The sequence below is a fragment of the Vidua chalybeata genome, chromosome 16 (genome assembly GCF_026979565.1).
Source record: "Vidua chalybeata isolate OUT-0048 chromosome 16, bVidCha1 merged haplotype, whole genome shotgun sequence".
In the NCBI taxonomy this organism is placed as follows: domain Eukaryota; kingdom Metazoa; phylum Chordata; class Aves; order Passeriformes; family Viduidae; genus Vidua; species Vidua chalybeata.
The window spans coordinates 6,775,833-6,797,592 of record NC_071545.1 but is presented as its reverse complement, the minus strand read 5'-3'; the positions used below and the strand labels follow the sequence as shown (position 1 = coordinate 6,797,592).

General features: G+C 39.7%; 1 protein-coding gene across 4 annotated transcripts in view; it reads left to right on the top strand.

Annotated features, from left to right (window-relative positions):
* Positions 1-21,760, top strand: part of MRTFB (myocardin related transcription factor B) — a 68,813-nt gene that overhangs the window by 10,184 nt on the left and 36,869 nt on the right. For 3 of the 4 annotated variants that reach the window (XM_053957209.1, XM_053957211.1, XM_053957210.1), the window contains one exon: positions 7,513-7,686. In XM_053957209.1, the coding sequence (XP_053813184.1) occupies positions 7,533-7,686 (154 nt within the window). In that variant the 5' untranslated portion in view covers positions 7,513-7,532. Of the gene's footprint in view, positions 1-7,512; positions 7,687-18,261; positions 18,513-21,760 lie in introns of those variants that run through there. The other variant, XM_053957212.1, reaches the window with a different exon arrangement.

Here is a 21,760-nt window from a genome sequence, read left to right as displayed (position 1 = left end):
TCTTCACAGAGTGAAAAATAGGAATATCATGTTTATATTTTTCTATTTGCACACAACGTATTTCCATATACAGTATACAGTAACATCTAAACAAGATACTGCTTCATGTTTTGCCTATATAGTTTTAAGTATTTTTATGAAGCTCTTTATTTTAATAGAACTAGCGAGGATATATACTACGACAGCTTTGTATTTATTTAATCAAGTGGAACCAGCTGAACCACTTAACGTTGCCTTAAGAGGAGCATTGTTTTTTAAGAATATCCACAGAAAAGATGAGATAAAATCAAATTATGTCTGCTCATATGGTGATTAAAAGTAAAAAGTTGTTGAGGTCTGTGCCTGAAGTCCTTCACTTACAAGTTATGGGTCAATGTTTTCTACGTTTCAGATATTGTGGCCAGAATTCTGGTTGCTGCTGAGTGCTTAGGCAGCAGCTCTTAGGGAAGATGGACTTAGTTGTAGATGAAATAAATCATTGTCCTCTTGTGATTCAGAGTTTTCAGCATATATCTTTATAAACTCTGCTGCAAACACTGCAAGTTAACCCAGCACAGCTTCTGCTTATGAAGCATTGTGTCGGTAGAAGGCAAATTGAAAGCTGTCCTGGGTTATCAGGGTGGGTTAATGGATGTTTGCTTACATGCTGGGTAAACAGCTCTCTAGAGATGAGCATCTCTCTTGCAGGGTGGCATAGCAGAGCAGTTCAGTCTTCTCCTTAAAAATGGAGGTTGTTGACTGTGTGGTGCCTTTAAGAGGCAGTTAATTTTAGACTTTACTTTTTGTTTAGTCCCTCAGACCGATTTTTTCATTTTGGTGCACACTGCGGAGTTTCTCAGCTGTTTCTTAAAGGAAGATGACATTGTTGAACACTTTTATATATTTTAAATTTTTTAAACAATTTAAACATCACTTTTGTCTGAAGGTATGGGTTCTGTTTCAGTGATGACTATTGTGCATATTGAACCTTTGCTTGCTTTATTTAAAATATTTGTAAGAAGTTTAGCATTTTGAATAGGTTCTATTATTACAATGTTAAAGCCCTTGAAATGTGAATACAGAAGATAGTTGTAATATTTACAACTACTTAAAACATTTGAAACCTGAAGGTATTTCAATACTAAGCTTCACAGCATTGCTATGAGGTAGATTGTTTCCAGTGCAGGTTTATGTGTAGCCCAGATTTCATGAACTCTTGTTTGAACAGGTTAGTTTGAGAAGGCAGTAATGTGAGAAAAGAATAGATAAATCATCTCTATGGCCCTGCACAGCGACAGGGTAGGCTTTAGTTTCCCCACACTTTAATGGAGCTGTGGGAGGTTGCCTTTATTCCTCACAGCCCCACACTGCAGGGTAATTCATTTGCACTTAGCAGGGCTCAGCTCCCATTACCAATTACTGTGATTTTTTTTTTTTCCCTGCCTGGAGGTAGCAGTGGAGGGAATGTATCATCAAGGATTCTCCTGACTCATCCCCAGCCTCTGTCCAGGTACAAGTAATTCTCTATACATTACCTCATGGACAATGTGCATTCGCCACTGTAGCTTATTCATTTTTCATTTTTTGATCAGTCCAAAGACTTAATATTTAAAGACTTCCTCTGAAGAATTAGTAAAGAGAATCTCAGTGTAGCATTGTCATCAAAATCTGCAGAAGTGTTAAATGAGTTTCTGGAGGTCTTTCGGTGTCTGTTAAGTGGTATTAATTTAGCTAGAGCAGACAGTTACAGAAATTTAATCTCAGTCATTTAATAAAAGTGGACATTTTTCTGCAGTATCAACCAGCCCAGTCCTGTTTTTTAAAGAAATGAATAGTAATAGTGAGTTTTTCATAATGCATAATCCAAGGTGATTACTCATGGTTAGTCAGCTGCTGATATTTTTCATCTTTTTCTACTTTTGTATAATTACCTTAATAAAAATAGCTGTATGATTTAAATCCTTATTGCCCTGTGTTTGACCACAAAACTTAATTAAGTTTATCAACACTGTGTTTTAACTGTAAGATTGCAGTTTCTCTTTCAACGTGGTAATGAAATGTCAGTTTTCATGTCGAGGTTCACATGCTGCAGTCAGGTGGTGTGTGTACGAAGGCGTCAGCCCAGCAGAGGTGAGCCTGTGCCTGTCCCATCGTGCCCCCGCAGCCCTTGCTGCGTTTCTGAGCTCCAGCAGCCGCTGTGGCTGGGCTGAGGAGCGACACCCTCTTTGGAGCACAGCCTCCCTTTGGTGTTGCTCCAGGAGCTGATGGAGATGGAGACTGCAGCCAAGCCATGATTTGTTTCTGTATTTCTATTTACCCTTGCTGATAGGCAGCATGGTGAGAGGAGCCATCCTTTAAAAGCCTGCATCTCTTCCTCTCCTTGCAGTGGGTGTTCCATTGCAGGGCTTGTCTCCGGGAAGTGACTCCCGTAGCTTCCAATTCCCAGACTGTTCAGTGAGCTGAATGTTCCCAACTCCTTTGTTTATGTTCAGGCCTGACGTTTGTTGATCCTTGGAAGAAAGGAGAAACTGAGCATTCTATGGGTCTGACCACTGGACTGGACTAATTTGTAGCCTAGGAAGGAAGTTTGCTGTAGGCTTGTGTAGGCATAGGTAGGGTCTGCTGCATTCTGAAAGCACAGTCCTTACCCTTCTTCCTGAGAAGGGAAGGGGAATTGCCAAGTCAGTCTCAGATTGTGACTTCTCACATTCTCCCAGGTCATTGGTGCCCACTGCTCAAATAGAAGGAATATTTAAAACTGTAACAGCCCCTGAAGTCCTTATTGGCCTCAGTGTCAGAAAGCACTGTTCCCACTGCACAGATCTCCAAGTCTTTCCAGGCACTGACAGGAAGACTAAACAGCTTAATGCAATGGCCTGCCTTGGCAGCTGTTAGATCTGCTGGATCTCACACTTTTAAAGGATCTTTTTTAGTGGTTTCTGATACATTGAAGAAAAAGGTAAGAAAAAACAAACGGAACATTTTACATTTTGAATATTTTCCATTTTACATCTCAAGTATTCATTAGAGATTGTGGTGTATTACAAACTGCTAGAGTTTTAAATTTTACTGAGTTTTATAAATGGAGAAGCTGAGTGCTCATGTTCACACCATGATTCTGTAAATCCTGGAGTTGAAATTGCTAGTATCTGATGACTGTTAATTCAATACTGTACTGGGTACAGTGACCTAGGTTCCTTGCAGGTGTGAGTGAGCAGTGTTAATGTCAGCCAGTTGACTTGGCCAAAACTTGAATGCATTGTCATTCTTGAACTGTGATTTTCCAGCAGATTGTTAAAATAAAAGCTGATTTACTACTGAAGTGTCATCCAGATTTCAGAGCTTGTGCCAAATAAAATACCAGTTCTGGTGCTTCAAGTAGCAGGGAAGTATAAGATTATAAGATTTTTCCAAGGAAATACATTTTGTCTTTTGAAGATAAAATGTTTAAAAATAAAAGGAGCGTTTGTCTTCAGCAGTTAAGAAGATAGCAACCACCTACAATCTGTGAGAACACTTACATAAGGCTCATACATTGTACAGGAGTTCTGGTTTCCCAGTGCTGGAACACTTTTCCTATGTATTTGTCAGGGAAATGTGAACTGAAGCCTCGTAGCAGTGCTGATGCAGATTCTATTTTGATAATGTATTCTAAAGGCTAAGTAGGAAAATAAATTTTTTTCTAGTTTTCACTTTACTACTCTTAAACATTTTGCTGAATTCTATGTTAAAAAAAACCAACCCAACAAACAACCAGCTAGCTGTAATCATTTAGGACTATTGGAACAATTGACTAATGTGATTTTTAGTTTCTGGAAATAAGTTGGTATTGTGCTTTCCAACAGTTCATAAGCAGAAACGGTCTTCATACCTAGCAGAGTTATGGTTCACATAACTTTAACTTCAGGTATCTTAGTTGCAAGGAAGAGAGGGGAAACCCCTTGAGTGACAATTGATTTTTGTCAGATCAGCCTGGTGTAACAGGTGCTTTCTTGGATTATGTTAAGTAGAATATTGAAACTTTAATAGAATAGATTTTTTAAATTGTATTTTCCTGTACATGTTTTTACTTCTGAGTTTCATTTATGTTATTAATATACTTTGTGTATAGGTCTGCTTCAGTTCAGGGGTTACAAAGATAATGGTTACCATCTGTAAATGCAGATGGCAGATCTGCAGTAATTCTTCAGGATTGAGGAGGCTTCAAACAAACGAGAAAGGGGAGGTAAATTGTTATTTTTAATATAAAATATGAGAGTATCAGGGGCTTTACATTCTAAATCAGAAGTTTCTCAGTTTTGCACATGGTTGCTGGATAAAGTGTTTATTGTACAGGGTTTGATTTTAAACAAGGTGATGAAATGTTTTCTACTACTCATTTTTGTGTTTGAATTGTTAATGTACAAACAATTGGTTATATTAGATACATCAGAATGAAATTACTTCTGAAGACTGAAAATAGATGGGAGACATTCTGCATATCTTTAGTTGAGTTTTATGTGAAGCAAATGCTGCTGGCTGTATCCTGCACCTGATGCTGAAGCAGTTGTATTCATCTGGAGCAGTTAAAATGAGTGTGCTAGGAAATGGTAATGGTTTATTATCATACGTGCAGCAGTGTAAAAGTATGTTTACAGAGATGTTTACAGATGTATTTTGTCCTCTTTTTTTTTTTTTTTGTTTGGAAAGATATTTATAAAAGTTATTTTTAAGTTCCCAAATTAGTTATTTCAATCGATAAAGAAAACTTTATGCCAGAGACAAACTAGTAATTTCATTGATGCCAAGATCAGGAGTTGTCTTCAGAAAGCTGAACAGCTGAATGAATTTTTTATTAGATTCTAATAAAACAAGATATAAGAATCAAATTAATTGTTTATATTTTATTATTGTCATCTTTATAATATTTTTTAGAAGTTCTGTTTGTTGATTTAGTAAGGAGCTGTAAGAATCCTAGTGTATCTATGCCAGATGTTCATGATGTACGTCACTGATTTTTTTTCTCCCTACAAAAAAACCCTGGAAATGTTGGGTGGGGATGTGTGTTTTCCTTTTTGGGGAAGGTTAAGAGAATTTGTTGTTCTTAGCTCAGAAATATTTCTGTAGTCTGATACAGCAGCAGTTCATAAGTAATAATGAAAAGAAATGAGAGCAAAATGTGATTTGAGATATAAGTAAAGAATTTGAGGAATTCAGACTTTCTGGGAATACTAGAAAGATTATGTAGCAACATAGCAATAGGGTTGTTCTAGTGTTAAAGGATCATTTGAGAACATACCTGGGTTTTTAGCAGCCTATCTAAAAGATTTAGGAAAAGGGAAGTGCAGTATCTGGGAATTTACTGTGAATTGAAAAGTTTAAAATTAGGGTTTGAGTTCTGCACTGGAGAACTTTGGATTTAGAAGTTTCCTAATGATGACATTCATGTACTGTATAAAACCACAGTGAAAACAGGGTCCTGAGAGTCATGATCACCAGGAAAAGAAATTCTGTGTGAAGCAGGTGGGCAGAGCATTCATACTGAGGTTACCCAGAGATGGTGAAATCACCTGCTTTGGAGATTTTCAGAAGCTGACAAGGCAAGTTCCTGAGAGCTGGTAATCCCATGAGATGGGAGATGGACTAAATGACCTCCAGAAGGTCCCTTCCAACCTGATCTATTAATGTTCAAACCACAAATCAAGCACATTTTGTGGGAAGTCAAACTTGTTTTGTGCTGTGCTGCTGTGCTGCAGTCAACATCATTTAATTGCATGCTGTGTTCTCAGTTGGATCTGGACAATAAACCCACATTTCTGTACCTTCCTGAAACAAAAATTAAGAGATGGACGTGTTACCAATTCCACAGTGCGTTGTAGAAGTGGTGAAAGTCAAGCTGGTTTCTTTCAAAGCATGATGTTTACTTATCTGTCATGGGGGAAAAATTAGTCAAAGCTAACCTGCAGCATAACAAATGCTTTAGTACAAGAAGGTGTTTATTAACTTCATCTGGTTTGAAAGCATGAATACAGCTCACGTGGCTTAATCTCTTTGAAAAGTGACTCCAAGGCAACTCATAACTAGTAAATTGTGGATAAAATGCTGTGAATATGAACAGATAAGCAGCTAAATTTTCAGCTAAATTCTGCTCTGAAGAGACCTGCTTGGTTAATAATGTACTTAATTTGTATGAGTGAGTGGGAGTTTGAGGAGAGTGTAATGTCAGGAAATCGAGTGAGAGCTGAGTAAATTATGCTTCTAGAAGCTAAGAACAAAGAAAAAAAATCTTGCATAACAGTAAGTTAATATGTCTTCATTTAATGTGAAAACTCCAGTTGGTAACTAGGGAAAATAATGAAAAAATATGCACGTAACCATGATAATTGTTCTATTTAGGTGTATATCAAGCAGTACTTGCTTATATTTCTTATTTTTCAATTCACACTTTCAGAACATGATTCTCTACCCTTTTGTACTGTAGGCCATTCTTTGGAGGTCATGATAATTTTTTGTCATCTTGGTTTTTTAAATATCATGTTAACACTTGAAATATTTTGGTATTGATCATTGAAACATATATTGCATTTTCAAAATTCTGAATACACACCCCAATACATGTGGTGTCTATATTCAGAATATTTGAAGTTTAAGGCTGAGTATGGCAAGCAGTTGTGTTTCTTAAGAAAAATAATTTTAAATTAACAAAAAAATCTCACCATAATAAGACATTACTTCTTTTTTCGGAGTTGGATCTTTCTGAGTTGTTCATATGTCATATCATTCAAGCTTCCAAGAATCCAGGGATAGGACTTCATTGATGTCCATATTGATTTATTGGAATTTTAATGACTTGATAGTTCTGTGAGGTATAAAAAGCCTGTACCATACTTCTGTCTCTCCTTACTGTAGATTAAGTATTACACTAATGATAGAAAGGAAGCATATAGTAAATTGGGACTTTTCTTCAACTATTCAGTAAGTAGCTAGTGTGCAGTAAAATTAATTTTAAAATATTCATGGCTAAAAGCCTTGCAGGAGAGACCGAGGATTAACTACTTCTGATATAGTCCTTTGGTGGTGTGAAGTCCTGTATAAGTACTGACATGGATTTGGGATCTGGAGGAGAGTTGTGCAGAGCTTCAAAATATTAAAAGCCATTTGTATGTTACAATACACATAACAAATAACAGAATGCACAATAACATAAAGTACAATATATTCTCTAATAGAAGCTATTGGGGAAAAGGGATGTTGTGCTGATATGCGGATGGGGACGCAGGGTGGGGCACAGGAGCTTCTGGACATCCACCTTGAGGGTTAACACTGGGTGATGTTTCTGTCAGTGGAGCAGAGAAACTGCCCTGCTTTCTGTTAAATTGCCTCGGACTATATTTTTGCCAACGCCGTAATATTTGTGGGAAATCAGTAGGTAATGTCCATAATTCTAAAGCCGAATTTTGCGTGCGAAGCCCAAATGTGAAGGCAGAGCAGTGTCTGAAGCGTTTGTCGGTGTTGCCGGAGCAGAGAGTGACCAGAGCCGCGTTGTTTCCGCAGAGCGCCGAGGCGTGCCCAGGATGGAGCCCGCGGGGCCGGCGGACGGCGAGGACGAGCCCGGGCCCCCGGCGCGCCTGGCGCCCAGCCCGCACAGCGAGGCCGTGGCGCACGAGCTGCGGGGGCTGTCGCTGCAGCCCAGCCCCTGCCTGCCGCCCCTCACCGAGCGCAAGAATGGTGAGTGAGGGAGGGAGGGAGGGAGGGAGGGAGGGAGGGAGGGACTGGGTGCCCGCGGGCGCGGAGCCGCGGGGAGGGACCGGGCGGTGACCGCCAGGGACTCTCCTCGCTCGCTCCTGCCGCGTCCAGGTGCTGCGGGATGTTGGGAAGTCGCTCCCGGGAGCTTCACCCGCCAGGGCAGCTCTTGGAGCAGCAGCAGGCACTGGAACCTAGAGTGGAGCTGAGGAGATTTTTAAGTTTTAGTTTAAAAACTAAGTTTTAGTTTTAAAACTACAGCTGGTGTATCCTACAAGTGTTGATGAAATATTTTTGAGAGTTGTATTATTGTCAGACAAAAAGGGATAATTTTCAATAATGGGTTTTTTTCTGCATAAATAATACATAATTAATGTTTTGTGTTCTATCCTACAAATTTTAATTCAATATTAGAATACTTCTGGAAAATTTATTTATTCTTAGTTTCCTCTAAAATGAAAATGGAAGAAGTAGGTATCTGTGTCCTGTCAAACCTCCAGAGCAGCCAAACTATTGCTCATCTGTAAGTTCAGATTTAGTAATTTTGGTTAATTTGGTTAGAAACAATTTTTTGTAGAAATTATGAAAGTGAGAAGCATATTTGTAAAATTGAACTTTGAATGTGATGGATTCGCATTTAAAGTAGTTTTAATAATTTAATATTTTTACTTTTTACCAAAAATTGGATATTTGCAAGAGTATTTTAACATGTCACTACTTTATAAAGTCTGTAAGTGTAAGAGATTGCAGTTCACAGAAATACAGTGGCACTTAAAAAAAATCTGAAAAGTCTAAGGGTATTTTTTTTTGTAGGATATTTTTATACAGGAAGCATTATGCTTGCTGTGAGCTCTGGTAGTGATCCTTTAAACCTTTTGTTTACTTGAATGAGTCTTTTGGCAGTAGTCCAGTAGGAGGCTGAACTGTTCTAGTGTTCTGCAGTGTTGTTAAGCTGACTTGCACAAGTTAGTACAGAAACTGTGTTTCCAGCTTTTCCAATGTCACTGCAAGGGTAGGAGGCTTCTGCTCTGGTTTGGTTTTGTTTACCATTGAGGTAATCACAGCATGCCTGGGTGAGCCAGCAGTCACTGGAGCTGTTACTACCTTCTCCTTTTTCACATTTTCCTCCTCTCCCCTGCCCTGTGCCCCAGAGATCCCAGTCACAGGGCAAAGCAGGAGTAAGAGTTGGGGTGGGCAGAGCTCGGTGGGTTTGCTGCAAATTCTCATGGTTAGCTTAAGCTCCAGTGGAATTATTGTCCCTTGAGTTTACAAAGGAACATTTATATGCTGTGCCAACTCTGTCAACGAGGTTTTAACTTCCAGCAGAGGATCAATAACAGAACAGTTGGAGTGCATTAGGAGCTTAAGATTTTCTAGTCACTTATTACATGCAGGTATTTACTCCCTGAACAAAGACAAATGGATAATTTTGGGAGGCGGAGGTTGTATGTCAGTCTCCTGGACTGTCACAATTTTAAGATTCTCCTATTTCATTTGAGCTGTTTTCAAGTTCATGGCTGTGGGCAATACTGTATTGCTAATGAGACTAATTTCAGGTTCTCATTAGGCTGCATTTTTCTGCATAATTGGGCAGTACATGCAGTGCATTGATCATGTAAGCATGTGCCCTGTGTATTGCAGAGGTTTATCATGCCTGTTCTCTGGAGGCCAACTCTTGTTCCACTTGCTAAAAAGCAGCAAAAGTTCTTATTTCATTGGTTCTGTTCTTCACACTTGTCACCTCCTGAGTGATGACAGAGATGTGTCTGTGACTCTGGCAGTCTCATGACAGCCATGGGTGTACAGTCCCTCTCATGAGCAGTGGGCCTGCTCACATACATGGAGGGTGAGAAACAGGCTCTGCGCTTACATTCCTGCCTGAAGGATGCCAGGTTGGGTCCAGTATGCGCTTTTTAGGCAAGATGCTGTGTCCTTAGGAAGGCCAGCTTGGGGGAAAAGTGACATGGATGAGGCTCTTTGGAAGCAGGAGGGAGAAGACTGATGCCTGGGTGTTGAGTTGGGCTGCGGTGGAGGAAGGCTGACAAGAGTAGCAGCAGTGTGGCACGGCCCAAGTACCAGTCAGAACAATGTGCTGCCCACACACTGTGCCACAGTTTCACGAGCTTCTGTCTGAGAGCCACGAGGTGGCAAGGGAGGGAAGGATAGGCTGTCTGCTGCTGACAGCAGGAGGGTGGATGGGAATGATGCTGCCTGCAGCTTTCCAACCTGCTGCTTCAGAGCCAAACGATGGGAAGGGATTGCACATGTAGATACCATCAAGAAAAGGAAGTAGTGCATGATGAGAGCTTTTTGCACGCTGAATTAATGCTCTTCCAGAACTGGTGAGCGTGCCACTTTGGCTGGAAGAGGGAGCTGTGAAGGGCTGGCTGTGAGGAGCCATGCAAATCATTATTTCAAGATACATGTAAAATAGAAAACTCCTAGCTTGTGTTTTACAGCAGCCTCTCTTGGCTCAGCAGTGCCTTCCTTGACTATCTCATTGTGCCAAACTCTTCTTGTGACAGTGGCTACTAGTTTCTGAAAAATAAACATGTTCCTGAAAAAGAGACATTAAGTTGCTCTTGTGGAGTTGTCATTCACAGGTGGGAGTCTGGTTATATTTTTGTAAAATGAGTGTATAAGTGGCTGGCACCTGTCTGGGCCATTGAGTGCCCTTCAGCTCTGCATTTGGGCCATAAATTGTGTTAGAAGGGGAGTGTGCCCATTCCCTGCCCTTTGTGTGGTGTGGAGAAGCAGTTCTGTTCCAGGCAGTGGGGGCTGTGAGGTGTCTGCTCCTCCAAACTCACAGCCAGCATAGGAATGGGATTGCTTCTGCTTCTCTTTGGGGTTGTGCATCATGAACTGGAGGAGGATAGAGAAGGTGGTGCTGTGCTTCCCATGGCTGGCAGCAACTGTTCTCCAGCAGAATTGGGCTAATTGAGAGAAGAACCAAGAGTCTTGGATATTTTGTAGGAAAAAAGCCTTGGGACAGTGAACATCTTGAAGTAAAAGCAAGACTGGTAAAATCTCAGGAGAAAGCAGCCCAAAGAAAGCAGTGCCCCAGGCTGTGTAAGAACAGGGACACTCAGGAGGATTGACCCTGAGGCACCGAAGGTCAGGTGAGAATTGCAGCTTCCTGTGGGGCTGGAGAGCTTGTGGGATATTGTGAGGAATTCAGGGGAAGATGGAACACATACACACACACACACACACACACACAACCCAACACAAACAAAAACAAATACTCCAAATGGTGTATATTGAGTTGTCCTAAGGGACCAGTCGAGTCAGCTGGGAGAAACAGTTCTTAAAATAACTGAATGAAATCCACATCTCACTTAACCTAATGGTATTATTTAAATAAATTTGATGATCCAAGGGATTTTTTTCTGGCATCTAAGAGTTGTGGTATATTAGTTTGCCTGTTATGTCTTATCTTCCACTCCCTCAGTATGTAGCACTGGTAACATGCATTCTTGGCATAGTTTTATGGCTTCTGAACAAATTCTCAATCCTCTGTGCAATTAATAGATTTGAACTGCAAATTTGATATTAAGGAATCAGGTGAGATTTGGAACGTTCTTCTTGCATCTGTGTATGACAGGTTTTTCTCCACTCCTCTAAGATCAGTGATTAGGTCTGTTTTTTCCTCTTGTAATGATATATATGTAGGTCACTGTGCTTAGAGTTTATTTTCATGAGAGAGCTGGGAGAGACACGGTATAGAAAAGATGGCTAGTGGAAAGACTAGAGAACAACAAATGGAAAACTTAGTTCTGATTAAAGTAATAGCTTGGCAGGGAATATAATTGAAAAATCATCTTAAATTCAGCAGTTTCATAATCACTAAGATGAAAGCAGTGAGATCTGGAAAACAGCATGCAGATATTCTGATTAATAGCACCACCACCAACAATAACATCAACAAACCAAACATAAAAATGCCCCACAAACCAGACCTCAAAGGAAGTGTATCCTGAAAGGCCTATCTAGATAAAGCAGTGCACAACTTCTGTAAGCTTACAGTAGAAATGTGTGTCTGCATTTATAGTCATAAATAATGTGTGTGTGTCCAGTGGTGGTCCAGAGAGGCTGTGGAATCTCTACCCATGGAAATACTAAAAATCAGACTGGGCACTGTCCTGGGGAAGCCTGTTCCTGCTGACCCTGCTCCAGCAGCACTTGGGCCAGGGGATCTCAGGAGGCTGCTGCCAGCCTCAGTGATTCTGGAGTTTGTCCTTCCATTAAGGTCTTAATAGCCCATGGAACATCCAATGCAAATATTCTATTAAATAATCTTTGCTAGGAACATGCAGCATCGTAATTAATATACATTTGTCTTTATGCTTTGGGTTTTTGGTAGTGCTCTGTTTTTTGGGGGAAGTTTGTTTTTGGGGTGTTGTTTGGTTTTTTAACATGTCAGTAGAAAAAAAACAGAAGTCCCTTGGTCTCCCTGTAAATATCTGAATGTCATCCTATCTGTTCTGAGAGGAGAGCGCAAACTGAGTAGGTACTGATTTCCCAGTAAGTCTGTCTTTGTCATTGGTACTGCCAGTTCCCACAATCCTAGCATTCCCAGGCCATCAGTCAGTGTCTACAAGGAACAATTTTCAAATATTAAAGCATGTGAAAAGACATACAAGCCAAAACTCAGAGATCTCTAGGGACTGTGACCTCTTAAATGGAATATATTCTGACATTTTCACAGGCTACATGAAAGAATTCCAGAAGGGTCATTCCATTTGGTAAACTTCTAAACAAACATTCCATCATTTTAGTTTGATTTATAGATATTATTTTTTTTAATTATCTGCTTATTGTGAAGAGATTAACACAGGAGACATGACCTGTGACTGACTCAATTCAAGGCATCTGGTATATGTGAAATCCTGTTTGAGGGCCTGGCACTGAGTGATTACAGGAGATACAGAAAGCATGTTTTCCTTTAAAGAGATCACTTGATCAAACTGTCTTATTCTGATCTTTTTTCTTGAAATTCCTTGTGCATAAGTAAATGCATAGCTAGAAAAGAATGTTGAGTTAATTTTAAATTCCATTGTATAATTGTTTTAAGTTGTTAGGACTAAGTCCCAACTGCAAATGTAGTCGCTGAAGTGTCAGTTTGTGACAGAGCCACTACAAGGAGGTAACACGGAGCAAACAGAACTGTTAATTGGTGTGCAGCACTTATTATAGCAACTTTTTCAAATCAGAGGTAGCACAGTGGATGACTAAATATTGTCCTCTACAGGATATATATATATGCAGTTAAACATAGATATGTATAGTTAAACATACACAAAAATGCACATTTTTATGTACTCTATATACACATTTCAAAAATATTTATTAATTTAGATGTGTATATGGGCAAGACCAAGTGGAAGGTAGTTTTCATTTAAGCAATGAACACGGCCAACATATGTCCTCGCTTAAAAGGAATTTGTGTAGGTTTTAGTGGGAGAAGAGAAGTAGAACATGCAGACTTATAAATTTGACATCATTGTAAGTGTTTGGTATTTTTCTGGGAAGGGTGACTGAGGTAGATGGTGGCCATTATTTGTGTTGTTTGGGTCTTTGTTGCCACAATGGTGGAGAATATAGGCAGAACAGAACTCCCCGAAAACAATTCCCCTTAATTAATAATTTGAAGTAATGTTCTTAATATTTACAGAAGTAATAGAATAAATTATAATAGGGGTTATGTAAACTGATGCTTTAGTTTGTGTAGTCAGAGCACTGTTTTCCTGTGTGAAGAAATTATTACACCATGATCGAGAACTAGATTATCCTAACACAATATAAAGCACCAAGATATTCATCAAGGTGTATGTAAAGCCAAGGTGAAATAGATATTTGAGTAATTAGGCTTTTTTCCCACTTGAAAATGTTGTTGCGGTAGTGAAAGAGTTTAAACACCCAAGGGCATTTGGTTTGGTTTTGTTTTTCTTTTTGATGGGATTGCGAAGGAATGAGTTCCATATGATGTGAAGAGTTGGAATGTACTGTTAAAGCAATTGTTGCTTAGTTACTTGGTGTTTAATAAGGTTGTGAAGCAGCTCCCAGTCAGTGATGTCACTCAGCACATCACTGATGCTTCACCAGATAAGGGTTTGTTGTGAGGGGCAGACAGGCAGGCACTGGGGAGGTACTGTGGGGCTGCATTGCTGCCTCCTGTACTTGGGAATTTTCGTTAATATCTACTAGACACTTCCACTTTTTAAATAACACTTCTGCTGTAGGCTGAAGGTTGGCAGAACACTTGGAAGTCTCTGTTGCAGAAGAATGGAAGGAACAAGCACTGGTGACCTTAGATGTAAAGCAAACGTTTGTGAAAAATTTGTGCAATACATTGCTGTTAAATGAGATTCTGGCTTATGGAACTGACAGAAATGTTCCATTCTGAGGCCTTTTTTCTTCATTTCACCCACTCTTATGCAATATATTCAACTTTAATTGAAATTCAAATGAGAGGTACTTCTGCCCTCTGAAAATAATGCAAATTCTAACAGATTTCATTTTCACTGAAACCAAGACCTGTTGTGTGTCTTTTACTTCAGCTTCTGGTTTGGATACACTGATGCAGTTTGTAACGGAGTTCAAACATGTAACTGAAAAATACAACATGCAGGACTCAAGATTTTCTTTCAGCTGAAAGAGATACTTTGGTTTTGTTGTTTGATAGAAACTAGTCTCTCAGCCACAGTTTTGTTTCTAGGTCATTTTAGGTTTCTCTGTGATCCTCAGTTTCATTTTGCTATTTGTAATGTTAAAACCAGCTCATTTGAAACAGGTACATGCTCAAATTGCAGAGGTTTTATGTCCAATGTTTAGTTTGGAAATGAGTAGTTTTCTCTATTACAAAACATTCTCTATTTAAATAGTCAGCAGCAGAAAGAGAAGATGAAAAATTTGCAATTTGAAAACGTTTTCTGCCTGTTTTTAACAATGCCATCAATTTCAAATGACAATCCAAATTCCAGCTCACTTTTAGACACTGAACACAAAATAATTTCAAACTCTGAGTAGAATTGTAAGATCCCAAGCTTTTTCTGTCCCTAATTTATATTGTGTAATTCATGAGTTGTTCTATTAACTGTATTACTGCTAAAATAAAGAGTAGTCAAAGAACAAAAAAGTTACTATTGTTTCACTAATACTTATTCTAGAGGATTTTTTGTGGTAGGCCCAAATGGGTGATTTGAATGGAAAGGTATTAAGTTCCCACTTGTAAAGTCACAATTTCTTCACACAATTTATTTCATTTGGCAGGGAAGAAGGAGTCCTTAAATGGCAGGTGGGTCAGCACTGGGGTCAACGGGCAGCACTCTGCCTTGGTTCACATGGGACCTGCTCAGGACACCTTTGAACACCTGGGTATTGGCAGTGAGCAGGTGAATTTAGTACTGGAATAAGCTAACAGTGTTTCTGTTCCTTCTAGTACAGCTCTTAGGAATGTTGACAAAGTCCATCATAAGAACATGCACTTTTCCCACGTTGCAGTGCTGTGGAGCTGGGAATTGTGAAATGCCTCCAGGTGCCTGTGAAGCTGTCCCAGAATTTTAAACTTTTCCAACAGACATGTTGAGATGATGATTGGTTTTTCTTTGAAGCCTTATCACTAAAAATATAAAGAACTATATTGTTGCACACTCAAATAACCAGTAAAACCAAATTATCAATTGAGCTTGGATTAAGGTATATTCAAGACTGATGGGAAAATAAAAGGTTGTTGGAATAGGAATATTTTTTCATGATGTAGAAGATAAATGTTATTCTTCATGCAGGGATTTAAGAGAAACTTATACCTGAGCAGAATATCCAGATATTCTCCATATTCGCAGTGTAACTGAATTTGGAGCAGAACTATTTCCTTCTTCAAATGCATCTTTTCTTTGTCTTCATTTGTTATGTCTGCCCTCACCCAACTATTCCATATTGTATAGCATTTATTGGCAATGGCAGTATTTGGTTACATGAAAAATACACAGCATCATTTTGACCTTTCATCTCTTCTAGTCTGTACAAGACCTTCCTCATCCTTATTTTTCATAAATTCTGTGATTCCTGCTTTTCTTACTAAAGATTTTGCATGTTATTGTTGAAATTTTCAGATCAGACTTCTTAAAGGTCTTCTAAAATTTTCATCTCTGTGTTAGGCTTGTATTGAACTAAGAGGTGAAATTCAAGCAAAATATGAGGTATAACTCCAAGTAGCTGGAGCATAAGCACATTGATCTGCTGTGGGGTGGCTATCCTTGGAAGGGGGAGGAGTGGATAACACAAACTTCTGGCTAAACTCTTCTTTCTGAACAAGAGAAAGGCTCCTGAAGGCTTGAACTGCTCCCACCCAGCTGCTGTTACTGTGGTCAGCTTTCACCTGAGCACTGGGCACTCTCAATTTATATAAAGCACTATAAGGGGATAGGAATGGATAGAACTTCCTTAAGAAATATGATGTTTGAAGAAGAATGTCTTCCTCTGGCTTCTTTAATTACACATTTCCTCATTAGAGCATGGAATTTTTAAAATTTCAAAATACTGTTTTTGAATCACTGGGAAATCAGTTCAGAGTGTGTGAAGTGCACTGTACCCTTTGCGTAAAACAATTTGTGCTGTTATATATTGTTACACTGTGAGAATATAATTCATCCATCCAAACAATTAACTTCTCTCTTGGTACAAGAAAAATGTGGAGTTATAATCTGTTGTATCAGTAAGTGTGTAATATTCTGTTTATTGACTGTGTCAGAGTTTAATGTGTGTTTAAGCAGTATGTGTTTGTATTCTGCTTGTCTCGGTTTTTATTTTCTGAATGTGTGGCATTTCTCAACAGTAGTTTTGTTTCTTATGCACAGTAAGTGTTCAGCTGCAGGCAGTGAGGAAGTTAATTTGATTTATGAAGGAGCTTTTCCCCAGTATTTTTTTTCTTGTGTTCAGTTAAAATCACTGCAAAAGCAAATGTGTTGGAATAGTCTGTAACTTGTATTTAAGCAGAACATAATTTAAGCTGATAATTTTTATACAAATTATGTGCAGACAACTGATTTTTAGGCCAGGAGAGCGGCCTCAAATCATTCATGCTGCAAAGAGTTTTTTGCCTGTATTGTCAGCTCCTTACATGTCAAGAGGTTGCTAAAGCCTGGCGAGCTCACGTCTCCTTGGAGTCTGAAGTTCTGAGCAGATCTAGGTCTCCCTTCTCCCAGCAGCAGGCAAACAGGGAGAGGCTTCCAAATCCTGCTGGCTGCGCCAGGCAGCTTCACACCCCGTGGTGTCACTTGCCCTGGGAGTGCACTCTCAAGGTGAAGAGTCAGTGCTCAGTGACTGTCTTGTAGAAAGATCCAAAGAGGAAAAATATGGGGGTTTTTTTCCTAGCTTCCACTTTTAAAAATTCTGTATCTGAATGTATATAGATATTTTCAAATCTGATTCTATGGAAGTGAAACATTTTATCTGAATGGAGATGTCCTTTATAATTTCAGGTTGATGGATTTAAAATACAAAGTAGAGGCGTGGAAAATGTGTGCAATGATAGCATTTTTAGGCCAAAGGGAAGGGAAAAGACACCTGCCAGAGTTCCTAGTTGACATGTAGAGACTCTTTAACATTATGTATAGTTTCTTTTCTCTAAGTACAGGAAATTAAATGCAGACTCGACTGCTGTTCCCTTATGGCCAATGCCAGGTAATTAGAGGGGATCCATTTCCCTGAAATCTTCCATGTTGACACTGAAGTTGATGACTCATGGAAGATAAATGGGATATGCTGCAGAGAATGGCAGATCAGAAGCTGTGGGAGGAAATACTCCTGAAACTGCTGGGAATAATGAGATGTGTAACTAATGCAAAAAGGAAAATAATAAAATACTCGGGGCTTAGATATTTACAACAAGGAACAGAGCCTCTCATACTGCAGGGAAAGGCATGGAAATAATCACCGGTTTTCCCAGTTACCTCTGCTAGATAAATGACCCTGGAACCAGACCTGGGGTTGGTGGCTGGGAAGGTTCCTTAACATAACTATAACTTTTTCACATGCCGCTGTGCAGCTTTGTTTACTGGTGAAACTTAATGAGTAATGAATGTGCCGGTCAGGCAAAGATGAAGTATTTCTGCTGCCTGCAGCAGTGTTCCGAGTGGGGGCAGGGACAAGGAAGGGGGGAAAGGGAGAGAGACCTCAGCAGTAGTTTGTCTTAGGTATCAGCGAATGCTGCTCCAGCAACTGCTGGATTTATTTTTAACCGCTTGACTCATTCTTTGTCAGATGATTGACCACCGAGCTGCACATTGAAACACCAATGTGCAGAGGAAGCGAACGTAACTACAGGCAGAGGGGGAGTGTCTGTCTGGGAAGAGGCGGGGTTTGGGAGTTGTGCTTCACATGCTCGGTGCCCGCGGAGAGAGCGGGCTGCGGGCTTGGAGCGGGCACAGCGAACCGAGCCGGGGCGGACTGAGCCGAGCCGTGCAGAGCCGAGCCGAGCCGAGCCGAGCCGAGCCGAGCCGAGCCGAGCCGAGCCGAGCCGAGCCGAGCCGAGCCGAGTCGTGGGGGCAGCGCCATGGGCGGCGCGGCGGCGCTCGGGCTGCTGCCGTAGGAGTCCGCGCCGGGCCCCGTGCGGACCGCGCTGCACCGCTGCCCACTGCGGCCTGCGTTTTTTCGGTGCTGGATGTTGCCATTCTAAAGGATTCCCACCATGATCGATAGCTCCAAGAAACAGCAGCAGGGCTTCTCCGAGATCTTACCTGCAGGAGATCTTAAGCCACTGAAGGAGAAGGAATGCCTTGAGGTGAACAGCCAGAAAAGTCTCAAGGAAGGTCAGTCACTTGCTGGTTGGGGGACAGAGAATGCAGAAGTCCTGGGCACATTCAGTTCACCAGCATGCCTGATGTGATGCTGTAGGTCAGGAAGAGTTTTTGTACATTAAATGAGGTATTGTTTTCCCTCTGAAAAAAAAAAAAAAACAAAAACAAAAAAAAAAAAAAACAAAAAAGAAAACCAAAAAAAACCCCAAAAACCTCTAAAAGCTGAATTTAAATTCTACCTGAGACTAGTAAAATAACGATGATGATAGCCTGATAGGAATTGTAGTATGAAGAAAAATGAGCAATCAAGTAGTCTTTTCAGGGTATCATTTAGTGCTGAATTAATGAAGAACTCCAAAATTGTCCTGTAAGTATTGCACAAAGTGCTTCAAAATGTCGCTATTGAAATAAATATAATAAAATAAACATCATTAAATATGGCATGTCAAAATAAAACCCCACACACCTTTAGTATTAGACATATTGCTATCTCATTTTCAACAGTGCTTTTCTCAGCTCTTTTCTTTGAAATTCTGTTCTCCCCTCATACCTTAAATTAGATGTTGAGATGTGTGCTTTTCAGACCACATTATGTCTTTTTAAATGATTTGATTTCAACAGGGCATTAAATTGATAAAATGCACAGGCATTAGTTTCTAAAATAGCAGTAGTCTGAGAATATGTGGAACATCATTTAAAGCTGCCAAATAGAACTATACAAGATTCATTTAAAGTTATTTTTGTTAGGCTGAGGCAGTCATGCTGCTGAGATAGGGAAATTGTCTTACTCCTGGCGGGCAGGATTCTTCCCGCTGGCCTGGGTGAAGAAGGACGAGACCTCGGGAGGTCGGCTGCCAGCCCTGCCCAGAGCCGTCTGACACGGGTGGGAGTTAACACACCCGGCTCTTGCAGCTCTGGGTTCAACTCCAGCTGCTTAATCAATAGTTCACAAACTGTATTTGTAGTAGACAAAATTCCTGCTTTCCTTTTACAGTACTCTGCTTTGGCTTTTCCTCCAGATATCTCTGGATTGTCTGGTGATGCGGGGATTTCTCCCTTGGTGTGGTGGCAAGAGTTCTATATGAGATCCTGCCTTTCTCAAAGAATTTAAATGCTAGGTTTGTTTGGGAGTTTTGTTAATTCCTTTTTTAAATTTGGACCTTAATAATGTTTAAAATGGCAAAAAGATAGCCAATATTCGGCATTAAATTCAGTACCTGACAGGTTAGTTTAAAACCCCCATTACTTAGCTTTAAGTTCGAGCTAGAGAAAGCACTGATCTTTGTGCAATGTACTGATACCGAAGGTCTGTTAGTGATTAGGTACTAAGAGGTTGAGTGCTGCTGCATGTAGCATTCAGTGGCTGAGAGCAGAACAGTTCTGCTTCCTTTGTGGCAGGGAGGTACTGACTGGGAGACAGTGACTGAAAGAAAGGCCAGCAGTGGCCTCTGCCTTGGGATGGTTTTGCCTCACAACTCAGAACAGGCCCAGTTCAAGCCCTGCTGCTGCTGAGGCTCTGGGGACAGCAGCGAGAGAGAAGGAGGCGAGGAGGGTCATAGGGGTGGAAATAAAACCTGTCTGGGTAAGCTAGCAAGAAATAAAGGGCAGAAAAACGTGGCAAGCCCAGCAGAGTGGGTAGTGTAGGCAGGCTGATGAATAACCACAGCAATGATTATCTTCAAGCCTCTTCAAGCATGTCAGTTATGGAGAAAGTGGATGAAAGAATGTACATTACAGTAAAATGATGGTCTGTCAGAGTAGCAAAAAACCTGCAATTATGGGATACTCTGCCAGTCTAGATTCATTAATATTTTAGAGCTTAAATTATTCAGTGCATACAAGAAGATGTTTTCCATAATTGCTATCTTTGCTTCCTTTTCTGTGTTTTAGTACCTGTTCTCCATTCTCACTTTCCCCAGTGAATATTGCTTATTCTTTTATCTCTCCCAAGTTTGGCAATGTAATGATTAAAATAATGAACCTCTTCTTGAACGTTTGATTGACTACAGGATCTCCTCTTCCAGCCTTTCCTCCTTCTAAAGCTTAGAAAAACAATAATTTTCCTTCTTGTGGTATATAGAATGAATTATTGAAAACACTCTTCTTGATTTATATCTAGAGAGACTAAAACAGAGCTTCATGTTTCCAGTTTATAATGTTATGAAATATGTAGTTCAGATATTTTGTAAATTTTTAAAAATTCAGTTGCATTGTTAGTTTAATCCTATTTAAATAATACTACAGGTAACACATTTTACTTTTTTAAAAGCATAAATTGTAGGACAACTTATTTTATAGAACAATATCTTCTAAATTAGCTTATGCCATTCTGTCTCTTTCTTTGCCCTCCTCTTTTCTCCTCCTTTCTTTTTCCTTAAAATGATGTGGCTGGTTTTGCCACGTGAATTCTCAAACATTTCTTCCCTAGGACACAAAAACACTTAAAACTATGATATGTGAATTGTAAAACCTGCAAAAATTAAAAATATAATTATGTAGAGATCCAGTAATTCAAAAGGTGCCTTTGTTTCATAAGCTACTTTGCACAGGTTTGATAAATCTAAAAATCCTAAGATAGTGCAGTGCTTATTTCAGCAATGAGTACCTTAAGAGAACTGCAAGGTGCAATTTTTTTTACTTAGTATTTCTTTATGAGAAAATGGATTTTTGATGGAAACAAAAACCCTAACACTGTCTTCAGCAAATTAATATTAAGGATATTACCAGTTTAGATTGCAAAGCTGAATTTTTTTCTTTCCTTAGGCTATTGATGCACATTCTGGCATCCTGTAGCATGGGAGGAAATCCTCTTAGTTACCCTACTTTCTTGTAAACAGCTCAGATACTATTGTTGCATATTGCCTTTTTTATGAAAAAAGTTCTTACTTTTATCTGTCTGATCAAAACTACCTTTTGTATGAGCAAGGAACAAAGATATTTTCTGTCTCTGAGGTCAACCACACAATGTTAACTAAACATCTTTTTCAGAAATTCCTGTACCATTGACTGTACCTCCTGCAGCATCTTGTAGCACTGTCAAGTAAGCAACCAAAACATTTGGAAAATTCAAGTGTGCCTTAATGTGCATACAGTTACTAAGGAATATTCAGTGTCATCAACGAGTATATTTATTAGGATGTGGGAATATATGTGGACTGCAGATTGAAAGGTTTCCAACAGCACTGGAGAGAGTTGAGGAAGTCTTGTTTTATACCCTGAATTGTTTCAGTATAAAGATGGATGAGCTGTATGACCATGCA